Source organism: Hylobates moloch, unplaced genomic scaffold, assembly GCF_009828535.3.
Source record: "Hylobates moloch isolate HMO894 unplaced genomic scaffold, HMol_V3 SCAFFOLD_2, whole genome shotgun sequence".
Lineage (NCBI taxonomy): Eukaryota > Metazoa > Chordata > Mammalia > Primates > Hylobatidae > Hylobates > Hylobates moloch.
Genome location: NW_026652277.1, coordinates 128977695 through 128997657, shown reverse-complemented (window position 1 = coordinate 128997657; position 19963 = coordinate 128977695). Strand labels below are relative to the sequence as shown.

The window sequence follows — 19963 nt, the reverse complement described above, 5'->3', positions numbered from 1 at the left end:
TTGTCACAGGTTGTGAAAAGTAACTTTGCATGGCCTCAGTTTTCTCATATTCACGATGTACTAGAGATCAAAAGAGAAGGTGGGGCTGAAAATACGGGTATAGATATTTTCTCATTCCCATTAATTATATCAGAACAAAAGCTGGTTCCCTCCAGAGTTTTCTCCCTAGCTGTGAAGCATGCTCTGAGTGCTGGAACAGCTCAACATGGCCTCTGTTCTTAGTTCTGAGAGAACAGAAGGGAAACGTGCAAAGCAATCTTTGGTGTAGGCCCAGTATGGCTGAAAATAGCAGCACTCCTATCTCTGGATTAGCAATGAAGGAATGCAAACTCCTTCATAAAAAGAGTATATTTCAGACATGTTTGTCTGAAACCTGTGTTCAAATCCCAGATTTAAGCATAATGCGAATGACTTTGAACAAGCCCAGCTTTGCAGAATTGTTTCCTTGGCTCAAAGTATATGTTATTTATTACACTCATCCTTGTGGTGGTTCTGTGAGATTTTGGGGAAGTGCTTGACACATAATCAATTCTTGGCAAATGTTACATGAATCTCCCTCTGAGGAAGCCACAGAGAGAAGAAGGCTTGTATGCTGTTCCTATTTGTGTGGCTCAGTGCCCTTAGCTCTGGCTTGGAGCAGTACTGCTGCTCTGACCACAGTGTAAATGGAGGTGCTCTGCCTAGCAAGGTCCAACAGCTACATTCCAGTGTTGATTGACCCTTGGCAGCATCTGGCACTACTCAAAGCTAAAAAATACCTTTTGAGGTTTACATGCTCCCTGTACTGACTTATTAGCCTCAAATTTTCATTTCTGGTTTAAAAATACAATTCATGGCTAGGGGTGGTGGTTAATGCCTATAATCCAGCACTTTGGGAGGCCGAGGCAGACAGATCACCTGAAGTCAGCAGTTTGAGACCAACCTGGCCAACATGGTGAAACCCCATCTCTACCAAAAATACAAAAATTAGCCAGGTGTGGTGGCAGGTACCTGTAATCCCAGCTACTCGGGAGACTGAGGCAGAAGAATCGCTTGAACACAGGAGGCAGAGGTTGCAGTGAGAAGACAGCGTGCCACTGCACTCCAGCCTGGGCAACAGAATGAGACTCAGTCTCAAAAAAAAAAAAAAAAAAATTCATTTCCAGTTACTAGTGGACTTGAAGTTCACCTAATTGCCCTGCTAGCAAGCAAATGATCTGTCTGTCTTGAATCATAGCATCAGGTAAATGGGATCTTCCTACCAGGTCAAAGTTTCTTTTGAGAACAGTCAATTACTATCTGCCACAAAGTCAACCCACTTATAAGGGAGTTTTTAAAAAACAGGCTAATGAATACATATTTTACAGATTTCAATATAAGTCAGTCATCTTCTTGACAGAGAACCATGTGGATCTAAAATTTAAAAACTGAAATTTGACCCAATGATATGGTCTAGAGTCAAAGAACACAGGTACTAAGTAGCTGATTTTCAATTTGAGTAGCAGGGGAGAGAGATGAGAGTAATTGAAACTAAATCATTAGCTTCAGATTGAAGATAGAGCATTTCATGCCAATGAGAAAACTTACCATCATTTTTGGTAACTTCATTATCATTGTCACTGTCATTCTTCGGCATTTATCATTGTCATATTTGTCATTTATCATTGTCATATTTGGCATTTATCAGTTATCTCACGAGGCCCTATGCTCAATGCTCGATCAAAGCTATGCAGACCTGAGACCTGGTTATGGTTCTGCATCCTGCATCCTATTCTTACACACACCACTCCAGAATCTTTGAGATTTTTCAGTGGGTACTGAAGACACAGTTGCTTGAGGGACCAGAAATTTCTTCTATTTATCTTAAAATTTCAGCAAAGGCATAAGTGTATCATAGCAAAACACACCAACTCTCTCCTGCATCAACGGACAGCATTACTGGTTACTGAATTATTCTGAGGTTTCCTTAGTTTGAGCTTATTTGTTGAATAAGTATTGAATAAATATGAATAACACCATGTCCTGCAAGTACAGAATGTGAAAAATCATTATAGCATCAAAGTAGAGAATTTTAAACATCCAAATGGTGAAAAAATGAACATTACTTATACAGTGTCACTTTAGACTGACCCAGAATATAATTAGTCATTCAACAAATATTTGAGCACTCAGTGTGTGCTAGGCACTGTGCTAGATGCTTGGGATCTACCACTGAATGAAATAGATCCTTACCCTTGTGGTGTTTACATTCTAGCAGATGTGTAAATATACGGATAGTAAGCAATGACTACAATAAAGAAGTAAAATAGATAATGTTAGAAAGTATTAAGTGCTACAAAAAAAGAAAAGGAGTAATAGGAGGGGTTTGGGAATACTCAGGGGAAAAGGGACACAGGAAGTTTCAAGCAGGTAGTCAGAGTGAGCCCCATTAAAAGGCGAATGGCAGAAGCAGAGTGGGCAAGGGGACAGGGATGGAAGCTTGGAGAGGTCGTGGGGGCCAGATTGTGAAGGACCTTGTAGGCCACTGTAAGGATATTGGTTTTTACTCTTAGAGAAATGGGAAGCCATTGAAGGATTCTGAGCAGAGTGACTTATGTTTAGAAAGAATGCCTGTGGCTTCTTTATAGAGAACAAACTACACGGGGCAGAGAAGGAACAGGGAGACCAGTTAGGAGGCTCTGGCAGTGATCCAGGCTAGGGGTACGTAGTAGCCTGGGCTAAGGTATGAGTAGTGAGGATGGTGAGAGGTGGTCAGATCCTGGATATATTTTGAAAGAAAAGCCACCAGGATTTCTTGAATGGATCAGGACTATGGTGTGCAAGAAAGAAGAGCCAAGGATGACTCCAAAGTTTTGAGTCTGATCAACTAAAAGAGTGGAATTGCCAACTCCTGAGATGAGGATGGCTGGGGGCAGAGTAAGTTTTAGGGGGTAAGATCAAGACCTTAGGGTTAGACAGGGTAAGTCTGAAACATCTAGCAGTTACCCAAGTGGAGATATTAAGTAAGCAGCTGGATATACAGCTCTGGTGGAGGATTCAGGGAAAAGGTCTGGACTAGAATTATAAATTTGAAGTCACTGACATATACATGATGTATGAACTTAGGAGACAGGATGAAACCACCAGTAGAACACATGGAGAAAAAGATCAGGGGACAAGCCCTAGGACATGCTGATATTCAGGGGTCAGTGGGAAAAAGAAGTCAGCAAAGAAACTAAGGAGGAGTGATGTGGAGGTAGGCAGAAAACCAAGAGAGTTTACGCTTCTTAAAGCTAAATGAGAAAAACCGGAGTCAGAGGAGCCGTTAAAAAAAAAGAAAAAAAAAGAAACCCAGAGGCCAGGCGTGGTGGCTCACACCCGTAATCCCAGCACTTTGGGAGGCCGAGGTGGGTGGATCACCTGAGGTCAGGAGTTTGGGACCAGCCTGGCCAACGTGGCAAAACCCTGTCTCTACTAAAAATACAAAAAATTAAGTTGGGTGTGGTGGCAGGCGCCTGTAATCCCAGCTACTAGGGAGGCTGAGGCAGGAGAATCACTTGAATCCGGGAAGTGGAGGTTGCAGTGAGCCGAGATTGTGCCACTGCACTCCAGCCTGGGAGACAGAGCAAGACTCCGTCTCAAAAAAAAAAACGAAAACAAAAACAAAACAAAACAACCCTCAGGCAAAAGGGGCAATTCATAAAAACTGACGCAGCTGCTACTAGGAATCATTTTTAGAAAGTTAGGCCTCATCTAAATTGATCTATAAGATTTGTATCCTTCTAAAAAAGATTTTAAGTACGAAGGCCTAAAAGAGAGGTGAATTAGCTTCCAGGAGGCAATCTAATTCTTCTTTTTGAAAAGTCAACTACAACAAGATCAAACCTCCAACCTCACTTTGAAAGCAAGCATACATATTCTCTCTCAAATCATCATCTACAATCTAATAAGATCTTAGAATTTTTAACATAGCAATGAGAGCACTCCGTTATACTTCTGAATCTTCAAAGACCTAAACTGGTAAGTTAGTTCCCTAGTTGATCAAAGATCAGATTTGTACATAAAATCTCATGCTCAAGGCCCAACTCCAATGCTATGAAACTTTTTAAAACCACTTTTCCAAATGGGTATTATCTTTCTCCTTTTAAAATTTACTTCTATCTCAAGTTGGCAATCACATTGCCTTACATTAAAATAACTCCCATTTTTATGCCAGAACTGAGGTAGATGTTTCACATACATTTTATCTAATCCTCACAACTCTGCAAAATTGGGTTTATCTCCATAGATGAGGAAACTGATGCTTACAGAGGATGCCCAAGGTTATGCAACTAGTAAGAAACAAAACCTGAATTTAAACCCAGATCTGTTTTACTTCAGAACCTTCACTTTTTTTTTTTTTTTTTTGAGATAGAGTTTCACTCTTGTCACCCAGGCTGGAGTGCAATGGCATGGTCTCAGCTCACTGCAACCTCCGCCTCCCAAGTTCAAGCGATTCTCCTGCCTCAGCCTCCTGAGTAGCTGAGATTACAGGTGCAAGCAATCACATCCAGCTAATTTTTCTATTTTTAGTAGAGATAGGGTTTCACCATGTTGGCCAGGCTGGTCACGAATTCCTGACCTCTGGTGATCCACCTGCCTTGGCCTCCCAAAGTGCTGGGATTACAGGGGTGAGCCACCGCACCAGGCCCAGAACCTTCACTTTTAAACCACTATACAATACTACCCCTTACATAAAAGTACTACACTAATAATTATCAGTCACTATCTCTGTGACCTTGAGCAAGTTACTTCTTTATTTATTATTTGTTTTTTAGAGACAGAGTCTTGCTCTGTTACCCAGGCTGGCGTGCAGTGGCACAATCATAGGACACCACAGGCTTGAACTCCTGGGCTCCAGCGATCCTCCTGCCTCAGCCTCCTGAGTAGTTAGGACTACAGGTGTGTACCACCACACGTGGCTCTTTATTTCTTCACCTTCCATATTTAAAAGCCTGCCACTAGGAGGAGGAGACAAATAAATTAAAAATTGTTCAATCTGTTCTTCCTTTAGAATACTTTATAATTTTTTTTAGAGATAGGGTCTTAGTCACCCAGGCTGAAGTGCAGTCACACCATCACGGCCACTGCAGCCTTGACCTCCTGGGCTCATGCGATCCTTCCACCTCAGCCTCCCAAGTAGCTGGGACCACAGGCATGCACCACGATGCCCAGATAATTTTTTTAAATTACTTTTTGTAGAGATGGAATCTCACTATGTTGCTCAAGCTGGTCTTGAACTGCTGGGCTCAAGTGATCCTTCCACCTCATTCTCCCAAAGTGGTGAGATTATAGGCGTGAGCCACTGTGCCTGGCTGAGCAAGTTATTTAATCTTTCTGGGCCTTAGTCTTCCCATCCATGAAATAAAGAGGATACACCACAGGTACTGCATTGTTGTGAATATTAAATGAGAGAATGTTTATAAAAGTGCTTTATAAACTGTAGCCATTTTTAATTACATGTACTAGGTTAATGCTCCTTCAGAGCAAATTTTTACGTCTCATGTATGTGTCCCCTCAACAGTCAATAAAGGGTTTAGTAGGAATTGAACATCATCTACTTTACTAGTCTTTTGAAGGATATGAGACACCTTTTCCCTGTATAAGGAAGAAACTAGTATCCCATTCCTGGTTAAGTAACCATAATTCAAAGCTTAAATTACAACAAAGTGACAAACTCAGTACATCACTAAAGAGGAGATTTAAACACCTGTATGGCATTTAGCTATCTGATCTTTCCTCTGCCATGCTGCATTCGGTGCCATAACGGGTTGAGAAAGAGAAAATCTCAAATGAACAATGTCAACATATTTTGTAAGAAAACATGCCTGGAAGAAGGGAAAGCGGAAAAAAGGCTTGGTTTATTAACAGAATTAACAGAGACTTTATTGTTCTGTGCACCATCTGATTTGCCATCTCCTGATGACAAAAGTATCTACAACATTGTCTAACTCACCTTCCACTATGAAATTTGATTTACCTGAAGAAATAACATGTTTATTAAATTTCCTTAGGCATACTCATTTTTCCCCTAATAAGATGGACACATTTGGTAATATATCCAGGGAAGTGAGTGGCCCAATATGCTATTAAGACTGTAGACTGATTTTGCTACCAGATAAGCACAGTGGAAGAGAACTAACTCCTGCTCTGCTGTTTACTGACATGTAATTCTTGGAAAATCACTTAACGTCTCTATTAACAATAGATCTGTTTTTCAGTCTGTAAAATTGGAGCTAATATTTATTTTATCTGCTTTACTGGCTTATTGTGAAGTCAAATGAAGTAATATATGTGAAATTAATTTACAAATTATAAATTTATAACCAAAAATAACTAGACAGTCATCTACCACTTTTCCTTTGGTAAATGTCTAGTATTAGCAAAGCTGAGTTAGGATTTCTCTGGGTGTGTTCACGTGGTAGTACCAAAGAGAATTTTTTTTTAAAGCTGGGTGTGGCGGCTTGCACCTGTAATCCTAGCTGAGGCAGGAGGGTTGCTTGAAGCCAGCCTGAGCAACTTAACAAGATCCTGTCTGGAAAAAAGAAAAAAAGAAAAAGAATTTCTAATCATCTTTTTGAGAAAGGACACAATAAATGTTCTCTTGACTACAGAAGCTATGAAAGAGGTTGGTTGGTAAAGTTAATCCTGTCACAACAGATCTATATTCCAGGAAACTTAGCTTAAGGTGGTTCAGCTATATTTTCCTAACAGTATGAAAATGGACTATCAGATCGGGATGCAGCCTGATAGTCCATAAATCAGTTATATTTATACTTATTTCTTAACTGAAGAAAAATTGTACTAATCTCCAAAAGTAGACTGTAAGCTAGAAAAAAATCCAAGTTCACAAACATACAAATATGTGTGCCAATGCCATTTTTGTTTATCATTTACGGTGAACTGTAAATACATTTTCAGCCACAAATGTAAGAAAAAAGGAAGAAACATAATGAACACTTTTGAACAAACGTTGCCAGGGCAGATACTTAGACACTGCTTCTTCCTTTTTTTTTTTTTTCCTTCCCCAGGTAGGGATGAAGTCTCCCTAAGTTGCCCACGCTGGTCTTGAACTCCTGCATCAGCTTCCCAAAGTGGTGGGATTACAGGCGTGAGGCACCAACCTCAGCCTAGACACTAATTATTCTTATTTCAGTATAACAAAGCTGAATTTTGCCTTTGAAATAGAAATAAACAATATAAACTGCTTGAGAACTTGAAATCCTAATTTCCTATAAAACCGTAGCTCTCTTTCCTCATTTAGATCTTGAGTAACTTTTCTCAGATATTCCTCTGAATAGAATTCCCATTTTCCCAGAAGTGTACCACAAGTAGATGTAATGTTTCTTTGTATCAAAGTCATGGCTTTTTTGCTAATTACCTACACCCTTTGGTTGAAAAACAATTTACTTATGGTAGCAAAATCATAGCGCTAGCTTTGTCCCTGATAAAAACCATATGAAAAAGAGACCTATCAAATGTTTTATATTGAATGTAATTTGTTCCACGATTTTAGCCTTCCTTTTTTAAAAAAAACTGTGTTTGTTTGGGGACTTTTATTTTATTTTTAGAGGTAGAGTCTCTCTATGTTGTCTAGGCTGGATTCGAACTCCAGGGCTCAAGTGATCGTCCTGCCTCAGATTAGTAGCTGGGACCACAGACAGGCACCATGGTGTCTGGCTGGGTTTGCGGGGTTTTTAAAATACCAAAGCACACTACGAAACATACTCTGTCTGTTTAGTGGTCTGATGGATGTGTTGACATTGTCTTGAGAGACCTTTCATTTCAAGAATACCCAAATTACAACCAGGATAATGTTTGAGGCCAACTTTAACTTGACCTATCTTTCTCTTCAAAGAAGTTTTTCTTTATGAAATAGTAATATTCATGATCAGTGAAGGAACATACTCACCAAGTGAACATAAGGCACAAAGTATCCAAAAAGTGCAAGTGGTATTCCAACTGCCCACACTGCATAAGCTGTCACCTTGAAGATGGCAAAATTGAAAATTTTTTTTGGAGGACTGAACTTTCTCCTGGAAAAGGGGGAGGATCCGCTACCTCCACTCTCTTTATCTTTGGTACTGGTAGCAAGAGGTTGGTAAGTAAAGCCAGCCAGAAAGAGAACAAACATGAAGATGCAGAGCACCCTCAATGTGTAAAAGAGGCCCACGCTGTCAATCAGAACCCTTAAGAGCAAAGGCAGCAGGATTGTGAAGACACTGCTGCCAGCAGTGACAATGCCATTCACCAGTCCAAGGCGCTTCTTGAAATAGTGTCCCAAAATGACCAATGAAGGCTGGTATGCAAAGGAGCAGCCGCAGGCAAATATGATTCCATAGGTAAGGTACAGAGGCTCGATGGAACTGTATAAAGATGAAAAAGATGGAAAGCAGCTTTCAATATTGTTACTGTGTGCTTGGTAGAATAAAACCTTACAGTAAAAGTGGGTTTTTGTTCATCAACATATTTTCTACAAGTAAAAGTTAACCAAAAAAAAAAAAATTAACCAAAATAGAGGGAAAAAACTCAGCAAGTCAAGAATGTATCACTAAACGTATTTTAATTTAATCTGAATGTGAAAAATAACCATTAAGGTCATCAGTGATTTTGTTCCGCCTCCTCTTTTTGTGGATTTCAGGTGACACACACAGCACTGAGTAAGAACTGTGCTCTCCACAGCTCAGAAACAAAGGTTGGTGCCAGGAAGGGTAAAATCAACAGTAATTGAATTAACAAACCAAAAACCTAGTCTTAATGAAACAATTTTTTAAAAAGTTAGAATTAACTATGAAAACTAATTATTTCATGGAGTTTTTCCAGGTACTTACCAAACAAGGTAGTAAAAGAAAAGGCCGCATTTTTTCCCCAAGGTTATGTCAGGAACATTTGCACAGAGGCGCAGTTGTGCCTGTTTTTGCTGGCCTAAGGGCTGTAGACCAACCTTCGCCCTGTACTGCACTGTTCCCAGTATTGTGCAAGATAACAAGAAATCATATTCTGACTGCAGAAAGACTAAATTAAGTGTATTCCTTTAGTGATCCCAGTTTGTAAGCTGTAAGGTCGTGCATGTGTCAAAAGAATAATGGATTAAATAATCTTACAGTTTAACCAAATAATTGCACATTTCTTAGGAAGATAAAGGATCATATCATTATGTTCTTTGAAACAATTATGGTAAGGAACAAAACTAGTTAAGTTTTTTGAAAAGGCTATCAGTAGTAAAAGCAAACAATTTATTAGAAAGTAAGATTAAAGTTGGTTAATAATTAAATTTTGGACAATAATGCTAGTCTAACAACATGCTGAGGTAATCATAAGGAACTCTAGAATCTGATAAAATTAAGGCATGTTGGCAATCCTCTCTCTGAGATGCCCTTCTCCCTCTATTAATCCACAGCGAGCACCACCTTCAAATCAGGCTCAAGAGTCACTTCTAGGCTTTCCCAAATTAATCTCATCTCACTCTGATCACCCTTTACTGAATCTCCACTCTTTGTTTAGCCAACATATTAAGCAACTACTATGTACCAGATACGTTGTGGAAAAGAATATTAAAAATCTGGTCCTTGGCCAGACGTGGTGGCTCACACCTGTAATCCCAACACTTTGGGTGGCCAAGGCAGGAGGATGGCTTGAGACCAGTCCGGCAACATAGCAAAACCCCATCTCTACTTAAAAAAAAAAAAAAAAAAAAAATAGCTGAAATTAGCTGGGCCTATAGTCCTAGCTACTCAGGAAGCTGGGACAGGAGGATGGCTTGAACCCAGGAATCCAGGCTGCAGTCAGCTATGATCACACCACTGCATTCTGGCCTGGGTAATAGTGAGACCCTGTCTCAAAAAAAAAAAAAATGTGGTTCTGCCTTCAAGATACTCATAGTCTGCTTAAAGAAACAAGACATCTATCCCAAATAATAATAATATAACACAGAACAAAACAGAAATTAATACTTCATTCATTCTGTATCGGTTTTTCCACCTAAGTAGTTTTCCAGATAATTGTAACTTACTTAAAGTGCTTATTTGTTTTTATTTAACAATTTTAAAGAAAAAAAATTAAGTCTATTATACATTCCTCTCTGCCTTCTTCAAAGTGTATATTAAAAATACTGTTCACAGCAGAATCATCAGGAACATCAGTTCCTGTACAGTTGTACCACTGTACTGTAATGCTCTCAGTTGGAAAACCACAGAGCTTCTCCCTCCTAAGGAGTGAAGTATATGAGCTTTTTGATGGCATTTTCACTACTGCTAAACCCTTTTCACTTCCAGATGTTTCCTTCAGTAACACATGGTTCCAGTTTGTGACATTTGGCAGCCCAATAAGTGCAATGTAAATGAGTAAGGCTGTGGGATACCAATCATATATGCAAAAAGGATTCAGAGAAGGGACATGGGTGTGATTGACCTAAGTTGCTGGAGAAGGTTTTCCTCAGAAGGCAGAACTGGAACTAAAGGAAAAATGGACCTGCCACTCGACACTCAGAATCTATACCACATTTCCCCTTGCTCCTGTATCTTGCTCTCAAGTTTCAGTAGCCTTTGATCAGCAAGCTAAATAATGAAATTTAATAGAATATATGAGAATATTACATGTAGTAAGGGAGTTTTGGTTTCAATAAATTTTGTTTCACTTAGAGGGTAGAGAAAGAGAGATAGAACTGGGTCACATCAAAATATGTGTCATAATTTTTATTGCTCAGTGGTCAGAAAAATTTGAAAAACATTGCTTTGTATGTGTGTTTTGTTAACAAACTAGGTAGTAGATTACATAAATCGTCTACCTCTCAGTCCCCTCTCTACCACAACTAGAGTTGTAATACATTCGGCAAGTGGTAGAGCCACAAGTACTGACAATAGGTACCTGGAAGCTTCCAGATCAAAGAAGCTATCTGATGAGGTATTAATAACATTAATTACATTCATAATAATCTAAATATCATGTTGCTGCTAAAATAAGTCATCTCCTGGAATTACCTACACAGAATCTTATTCCAAACAAAACTTTTTTTCTTTAAAAAACAATTTTAGAAGAAAAAACCCATAAAGGTACTTTAAAGATGAAAATATCTATTTTCTACAAAGAAATAAATATAATTTTAAAAAATTCAAATAGAATTTCTAAATTAGATGGAAGAAAATATGAAAGAATGAGGCTAACTTTAGAGTTGAGGAAGAGATGTGTGTTGGGGGGTGGGAGGCGGCAATGAGTAAAACCAAGGATTCTGTTGATTAAATAGTTAAAAATAAAAAGTCAAATGTAAATTTGACTTATTTTTCCTTAATGACCACATTAACGCTTTTCAACTAAAGCAGCATAAAGACAGCTAGGGACAGGAAAGAGGCAGGAAATGAAGATAAACCACTAAAGTAGAGACAAAGGATAGAAATGATCTTAAGAGGTTTTCTTCTTAATCACCTCCTGTTAGCCAGAGCTACATATTAAATCAGTGTTTGTCTAACTGAGGATTATTCTACCAATGCAAGGGACTTACAAGGAGAAGTAGAGCTGCAGGGAGAGGTGTTCCATGCAGTTATGTGCCCATCCGCTCCTTACAGTTAGTCCCTCTTCAGTGCACTGCATCTTTTCTTCTAATACAGGAATCCCCAATCTTTTTGGCACCAGAGACCAGTTTCAGGAAGAATTTTTCCATGGATGGTGCCGGGGGAGGGCACTTAGGGATGATTCAAGTGCATTACATTTATTGTGCACTTTATTTCTATTATTATTACATTGTAATATATAATGAAATAATTATACAACTCATCATAACGTAGAATCAGTGGGAGTCCTGGGCTTGTTTTCCTGAAACTAGACGAGACAAAGTGACAGATCATCAGGCATTTAGATTCTCATAAAAGGAGTGCAACCTAGATCCCTCATATATACAGTTCACAATAGGGTTTGCACTCCTAGGAGAATCTAATGCTGCCACTGATCTGACAGGAGGTGGAGCTCAGGTGGTAATGCAAGTAATGGGGAGCAGCTATAAATATAGAGGAAGCTTTGCTTGCTAACCCACAGCTCACCTCCTGCTGTGCAGCCCAATTCCTAACAGGCCATGGACCCGTACCAGTCTGTGGCACAGGGGTTGGGGATCCCTATTCTAATAGATACAGGAGAAGTACACTGACATTAAGTTTTATTTTAAGGTACATTGGACCACTTCATTTTGCCATGATATTTTAAAATTTTAGCATATTCTTTTTTTAAAGAACAGACAGGGATTCTCTACCTGGGTTGGAATAAATGGCAAAGTTTTGGTCTCATTAATAAAAATATTTCATATCAAGCCTATGAACAGCTACTTTAAAACACCACTTATTGTAACCCGTGGGCCTCAGACTGAACTGACCTTAAACTAAGGCTACTGTTTTAGATAACTCATTGTTATAACTTGAGTGCCATTAGGATTTTTATGTGAATAGAAGAAAAAGATAAGGAGAAACATTTTTCCATGTACCAAGAAACACATATATCCTGATTGATGTCTAAGTCTTAGGCATTACAAGAAAAAAAAGCATTCAAATTCTCAAGCTCTGATTTGCTGCTATGGATAACAGTTTGTTTTATAAGTCATACTGCTTAAAGTTTTAAGAAGTGAAAAGGAGGATCTTTGCTTGTAAATAGAGTTTCTGAAAGTAAAACTTTAAGGTATCTAACAGTTTTTAAAAAGCAACATGAAAAAACCAAGTCCTTACCTTACAAAAGAACTGGACATGAGCCCAACAAATCCAACAGCAGCACCTACGACAGCTGTTTTCCGACAACCAAATAGGTCTGTGAAGACGCTCACTATTGGGCAGCAAAAGAAAATCATCCCCATGGAGAGTGAACCTACCCATGCTGTAAAAGAGGGGAAAGGGTGGGGGGAATTATGACATGGTAAGGTACATTTGTATTTATTCCACTGATATAATACACATTTAGAAAAATTTTATTTTTAGTTTTTTTAAGTATAGTGCCTAAGCTTAGTTCTTTTGCCATGGAAATTGACTCACACACTAGTAGAATATTTGCTGACCTGAATAATAGTTGCTGGGTATTTATTTTATAATTATTTATAAAAACATAGATGTGTTTAATCTTCTTTTCTGAAGGTATATTTCACAATAAAAAAATTGAGAATCAGAAGTCAGATTCCATAAAAACCCAAAAATGAAAACCAATAAGAAAGAAATATTAAATACAAATAATCATAATTCTGTGCCAAAGAAATGAGTGATCTGACTTCACTGAGGAAATCAAGTCTGTAAGTCCTTCTAAAACATATACTAAACTAATGGCACCTAAGTGAAAATGGGCTGTGGAAAAAACAGACATGAGTCATATTACCAGGTCTACAACTACAACGTATATTCTTGGTCAAGTTACTTCCCCTCTGAATGAGTTTTCTTATCTTGAAAATGGATCAAACACATACCTTTCTAGAATTATTAAAGATTAGAGAAAGTGTATATAAACCTCAGTATCTGGCACATAAGCACTTAATAATTTAGAGTTTTAACACTTATGATGACAACAAGTTGTCTGTCTTGGTAGATGACCCTGAAGCTCTATGCAGCTCTGGAAGTCTCCTAGTATACAACTCTATTTTCTTAGCAAAGGAAGTTAAGCCCTATGCAAATGATCATCATTTCTAGTAATGAATTTCATATTAAGTCCAAATGAAACTTTACCATACTAATAATTTAATTTTTTGCCTTTTTTTCTTTTTTTTTTTGAGAAAAGGTCTTGCTCCACTGCCCAGGCTGGAGTGCAGTGGTGCAATCTTAGCTCACTGCGATCTCGACAGCCCAGGCTCAAGCAAATTTCCCACCTCAATCTTCCAAGTAGCTGGAACCACAGGTGTACACCACTATGCCTGGCTAATTTTTGTATTTTTTGTAGAAACAAGGTTTTGCCAGGTTGCCCAGGCTGGTCTTGAACTCCTGGGTTCAAGCGATCACCCACCTTGAGCCCAGAAACTTTTTGCCTTCTTACATTTTAACGTATTATGAAAATTATATGTATTTTAGTCCGTCATATTTCTTTTTTGTGTGTTTCTTTTGTAGAGACAGGGTCTCACTTTGCTACTCAAGCTGGTCTTGAACTCCTGCCTTCCAGCAATCCTCTCTAAAGTGCTGGGATTGCAGGCGTGAGCCATGGCCCAATCAGTAAGCCATATTTCTATTTTCTTTCTTCCCTCACCAGAAAGAAGACTATAATCTTAAAACACAATGAAGAGACTGTGTAAACACTGTCATCTTGACTTAGATGGTGGTGACAAGGATTCAAAAGTAGACAGTAGGAAGGAGCTGATTGGCCAAATATATTAGCACAATCCAACCAAGACATGCAGAGCCTTACAGTATGGAGAGCTTGAGACAGGTTAAATTTTCTTTTTTTAATGAGACAGGGTCTCACTGTGTCACCCAGGCTGGAGTGCAGTGACGCAATGTTTCCTTACTGCAACCTCTGCCTTCTGGGCTCAAGCCATCCTCCCACCTAAGCCTCCTGAGTAGCTGGGACTACAGGTGTGTGCCACCGCACCAGCTAATTTGTGTATCTTTTGTAGAGACAAGGTTTCGCCATGTTGCCCAGGCTGGTCTCAAACTCCTGGGCTTAAGTGATTGGCCCACCCTGGCCTCCCAAATTGCTGGCATTACAGGCATGAGTCACCACACCCAGCCTAGTAAGAATTTGTTAGTCTACTATCTTATACAAAAATTTTACTAATCTCTAATAATTTAATTTTATTCAAAAAAGTTCAGACATCTATGGTGTTTAAGAAACAATCTAGGCTGCGTGCGGTGGCTCACATCTGTAATCCTAGCACTTTGGGAGGCTGAGGCGGGCTGATCACCTGAGATCAGGAGTTCCAGACCAGCCTGGCCAACATGGTGAAACCCCGTCTCTACTCAAATACAAAAATTAGCCAGGCATGGTGGTGGGTGCCTGTAATCCCAGCTACTCAGGAGGCTGAGATGGGAGAATCACTTGAACCTGGGAGATGGTGGTTGCAGTGAGCCAAGATCACGCCACTGTGCACTCCAGCCTGGGCAGCTGAGCGAGACTCCTTCTCAAAAAAAGAATCTAACATAAATACTAGGCAGGCTAGAAGAAAATATCCTAACATCGACTTATATTTTTATTTAATTATTTTTTACAGCAAACATTGCCTAACAACTAACACCTACTTTTAGATAAAAGCAACTTTTATAATTAAGGGGCCAACACTAAATATTAGACCACATCAAGAAACCCAAGAGCATATCCTTATATTGCATATACTGCTTATATGAGTGAAGATATTTTCAAGAAAAAATACCTTGGCCGGGCATGGTGGCTCACGCCTGTAATCCCAGCACTTTGGGAGGTCAAGGCAGGCAGATCACCTGAGGTCAGGATCAAGACCAGCCTGGCCAACATGGAGAAACCTCATCTCTACTAAAAATACAAAAATCAGCCGGCCGTGTTGGCTTATGCCTATAATCCCAGCTACTCAGGAGGCTGAGGCACAAGAATTGCTTGAACCTGGCAGGTGGAGGCTGCAGTGAGCCAAGGTCATCCTACTGTACTCCAACCTGGGGGAGAGAGTGAGATTCTGTCTTAAAAAAAAAAAGGGATTTTGCTTTGGGGGGTGGAGCCAAGATGGCCGAATAGGAACAGCTCCAGTCTCCAGCTCCCAGCCCCAGCGACACAGAAGATGGGTGATTTCTGCATTTCTGCTTGAGGTACCGGTTTCATCTCACTAGGGAGTGCCAAACAGTGGGTGCAGGACAGTCGGTGAAGCGCACTGTGCGCGAGCCGAAGCAGGGCGAGGCATTGCCTCACTCGGGAAGCGCAAGGGGTCAGGGAGTTCCCTTTCCTAGTCAAAGAAAGGGGAAACAGACGGCACCTGGAATATCGGGTCAGTCCCATCCTAATACTGCGCTATTCCAACAGGCCTGGAAAACGGCACACTAGGAGATTGTGTCCCACACCTGGCTCGGAGGGTCCTATGCCCACGGAGTCTCGCTGATTGCTAGCACGGCAGTCTGAGATCAAGCTGCAAGGCCGCAGCGAGGCTGGGGAGAGGGGCGCCCGCCATTGCCCAGGCTTGCTTAGGTAAACAAAGCAGCCAGGAAGCTCGAACTGGGTGGAGCCCACCACAGCTCAAGGAGGCCTGCCTGCCTCTGTAGGCTCCACCTCTGGGGGCAGGGCACAGACAAACAAAAACTCAGCAGGAACCTCCACAGACTTAAATGTCCCTGTCTGACTGACAGCTTTGAAGAGAGTAGTGGTTCTCCCAGCACGCAGCTGGAGATCTGAGAACAGACAGACTGCCTCCTAAAGTGGGTCCCTCACCCCTGACCAGCCTAACTGGGAGGCACCCCCCAGTAGGGACAGACTGACACCTCATTCGGCTGGGTACTCCTCTGAGACAAAACTTCCAGAGGAACTATCAGACAGCTGAATTTGTGGTCTCACGAAAATCCGCTGTTCTGCAGCCACCGCTGCTGACACCCAGCCAAACAGGGTCTGGAGTGGACCTCTAGTAAACTCCAACAGACCTGCAGCTGAGGGTCCTGTCTGGTAGAAGGAAAACTAACAAACAGAAAGGACATCCACACCAAAAACCCATCTGTACATCACCATCATCAAAGACACAAAGTAGATAAAACCACAAAGATGGGGAAAAAACAGAGCAGAAAAACTGGAAACTCTAAAAAGCAGAGCACCTCTCCTCCTCCAAAGGAACGCAGTTCCTCACCAGCAACGGAACAAAGCTGGATGGAGGATGACTTTGATGAGTTGAGAGAAGAAGGCTTCAGACGATCAAACTACTCTGAGCTACAGGAGGAAATTCAAAACAATACCAAAGAAGTTAAAAACTTTGAAAAAAAATTAGAAGAATGGATAACTAGAATAACCAATGGAGAGAAGGGCTTAAAGGAGCTGATGGAGCTGAAAGCCAAGTTTCGAGAACTACGCGAAGATTGCAGAAGCCTCAGTAGCAGATGCGATCAACTAGAAGAAAGGGTATCGCTGATGGAAGATGAAATGAATGAAATGAAGAGAGAAGGGAAGTTTAGAGAAAAAAGAATAAAAAGAAATGAACAAAGCCTCCAAGAAATTTGGGACTATGTGAAAAGACCAAACCTACATCTCATTGGTGTACCTGAAAATGATGGGGAGAATGGAACCAAGTTGGAAAACACTTTGCAAGATATTATCCAGGAGAACTTCCCCAATCTAGCAAGGCAGGCCAACATTCAGATTCAGGAAATACAGAGAACGCCACAAAGATACTCCTTGAGAAGAGCAACTCCAAGACACATAATTGTCAGATTCACCAAAGTTGAAATGAAGGAACAAATGTTAAGGGCAGCCAGAGAGAAAGGTCGGGTTACCCACAAAGGGAAGCCCATCAGACTAACAGCTGATCTCTTGGCAGAAACTCTACAAGCCAGAAGAGAGTGGGGGCCGATATTCAACATTCTTAAAGAAAAGAATTTTCAACCCAGAATTTCATATCCAGCCAAACTAAGCTTCATAAGTGAAGGAGAAATAAAATACTTTACAGACAAGCAAATGCTGAGTGATTTTGTCACCACCAGGCCTGCCCTAAAAGAGCTCCTGAAGGAAGCACTAAACATGGAAAGGAACAACCGGTACCAGCCACTGCAAAAACATGCCAAATTGTAAAGACCATCGAGGCTAGGAAGAAACTGCAGCAACTAACGAGCAAAATAACCAACTAACATCGTAATGACAGGATCAGACTCACACATAACAATATTAACGTTAAATGTAAATGGGCTAAATGCTCCAATTAAAAGACACAGACTGGAAAACTGGATAAGGAGTCAGGACCCATCAGTGTGCTGTATTCAGGAAACCCATCTCACGTGCAGAGACACACATAGACTCAAAATAAAGGGATGGAGGAAGATCTATCATGCAAATGGAAAACAAAAAAAGGCAGGGGTTGCAATCCTAGTCTCTGATAAAATAGACTTTAAACCAACAAAGATCAAAAGAGACAAAGAAGGCCATTACATAATGGTAAAGGGATCAATTCAACAAGAAGAGCTAACTATCCTAAATATATATGCACCCAACACAGGAGCACCCAGATTCATAAAGCAAGTCCTGAGTGACCTACAAAGGGACTTAAACTCCCACACAATAATAATGGGAGATTTTAACACCCCACTGTCAACATTAGACAGATCAACAAGACAGAAAGTTAACAAGGATATCCAGGAATTGAACTCAGCTCTACATAGAGTGGACCTAATAGACATCTACAGAACTCTCCACCCCATATCAACAGAATATACATTTTTTTCAGCACCACACCACACCTATTCCAAAATTGACCACATAGTTGGAAGTAAAGCTCTCCTCAGCAAATGTAAAAGAACAGAAATTATAACAAACTGTCTCTCAGACCACAGTGCAATCAAACTAGAACTCAGGATTAAGAAATTCACTCAAAACCGCTCAACTACATGGAAACTGAACAACCTGCTCCTGAATGACTATTGGGTACATAATGAAATGAAGGCAGAAATAAAGATGTTCTTTGAAACCAACGAGAACAAAGACACAACATACCAGAATCTCTGGGACACGTTCAAAGCAGCGTGTAGAGGGAAATTTATAGCACTAAATGCCCACAAGAGAAAGCAGGAAAGATCCAGAATTGACACCCTAACATCACAATTAAAAGAACTAGAAAAGCAAGAGCAAACACATTCAAAAGCTAGCAGAAGGCTAGAAATAACTAAAATCAGAGCAGAACTGAAGGAAATAGAGACACAAAAAAACCCTTCAAAAAATTAATGAATCCAGGAGCTGGTTTTTTGAAAAGATCAACAAAATTGATAGACCGCTAGCAAGACTAATAAAGAAGAAAAGAGAGAAGAATCAAATAGATGCAATAAAAAATGAAAAAGGGGATATCACCACCGATCCCACAGAAATACAATCTACCATCAGAGAATACTACAAACACCTCTATGCCAATAAACTAGAAAATCTAGAAGAAATGGATAAATTCCTCAACAAATACACCCTCCCAAGACTAAATCAGGAAGAAGTTGAATCTCTGAATAGACCAATAACAGGTTCTGAAATTGTGGCAATAATCAATAGCTTACCAACCAAAAAGAGGCCAGGACCTGATGGATTCACAGCTGAATTCTACCAGAGGTACAAGGAGGAACTGGTACCATTCCTCCTGAAACTATTCCAATCAATAGAAAAAGAGGGAATCCTCCCTAACACATTTTATGAAGCCAGCATCGTCCTGATACCAAAGCCTGGCAGAGACATAACCAAAAAAGAGAATTTCAGACCAATATCCTTGATGAACATTGATGCAAAAATCCTCAATAAAATACTGGCAAACCGAATCCAGCAGCACATCAAAAAGCTTATCCACCATGATCAAGTGGGCTTCATCCCTGGGATGCAAGGCTGGTTCAACATACGCAAATCAATAAATGTAATCCAGCATATAAACAGAACCAAAGACAAAAACCACATGATTATCTCAATAGATGCAGAAAAGGCCTTTGACAAAATTCAACAACCCTTCATGCTAAAAACTCTCAATAAATTAGGTATTGATGGGACGTATCTCAAAATAATAAGAGCTATCTACGACAAACCCACAGCCAATATCATACTGAATGGGCAAAAACTGGAAGCATTCCCTCTGAAAACTGGCACAAGACAGGGATGCCCTCTCTCACTGCTCCTATTCAACATAGTGCTGGAAGTTCTGGCCAGAGCAATCAGGCAGGAGAAGGAAATAAAGGGTATTCAATTAGGAAAAGAGGAAGTCAAATTGTCCCTGTTTGCAGATGACATGATTGTATATCTAGAAAACCCCATTGTCTCAGCCCAAAATCTCCTTAAGCTGATTAGCAACTTCAGCAAAGTCTCAGGATACAAAATCAATGTACAAAAATCACAAGCATTCTTGTAC

At 40.1% G+C, this 19963-nt stretch overlaps 1 protein-coding gene across 1 annotated transcript in view; it reads right to left on the bottom strand.

The window, feature by feature from the left end:
- Positions 1-19963, bottom strand: part of SLC16A10 (solute carrier family 16 member 10) — a 164637-nt gene that overhangs the window by 45825 nt on the left and 98849 nt on the right. The window contains exons 2-3 of the mRNA XM_032156733.1: positions 12702-12846; positions 7910-8363 (exon numbers count right to left, since the gene is read on the bottom strand). Of these exons, the coding sequence (XP_032012624.1) occupies positions 7910-8363; positions 12702-12846 (599 nt within the window). The remainder of the gene's footprint in view (positions 1-7909; positions 8364-12701; positions 12847-19963) is intronic.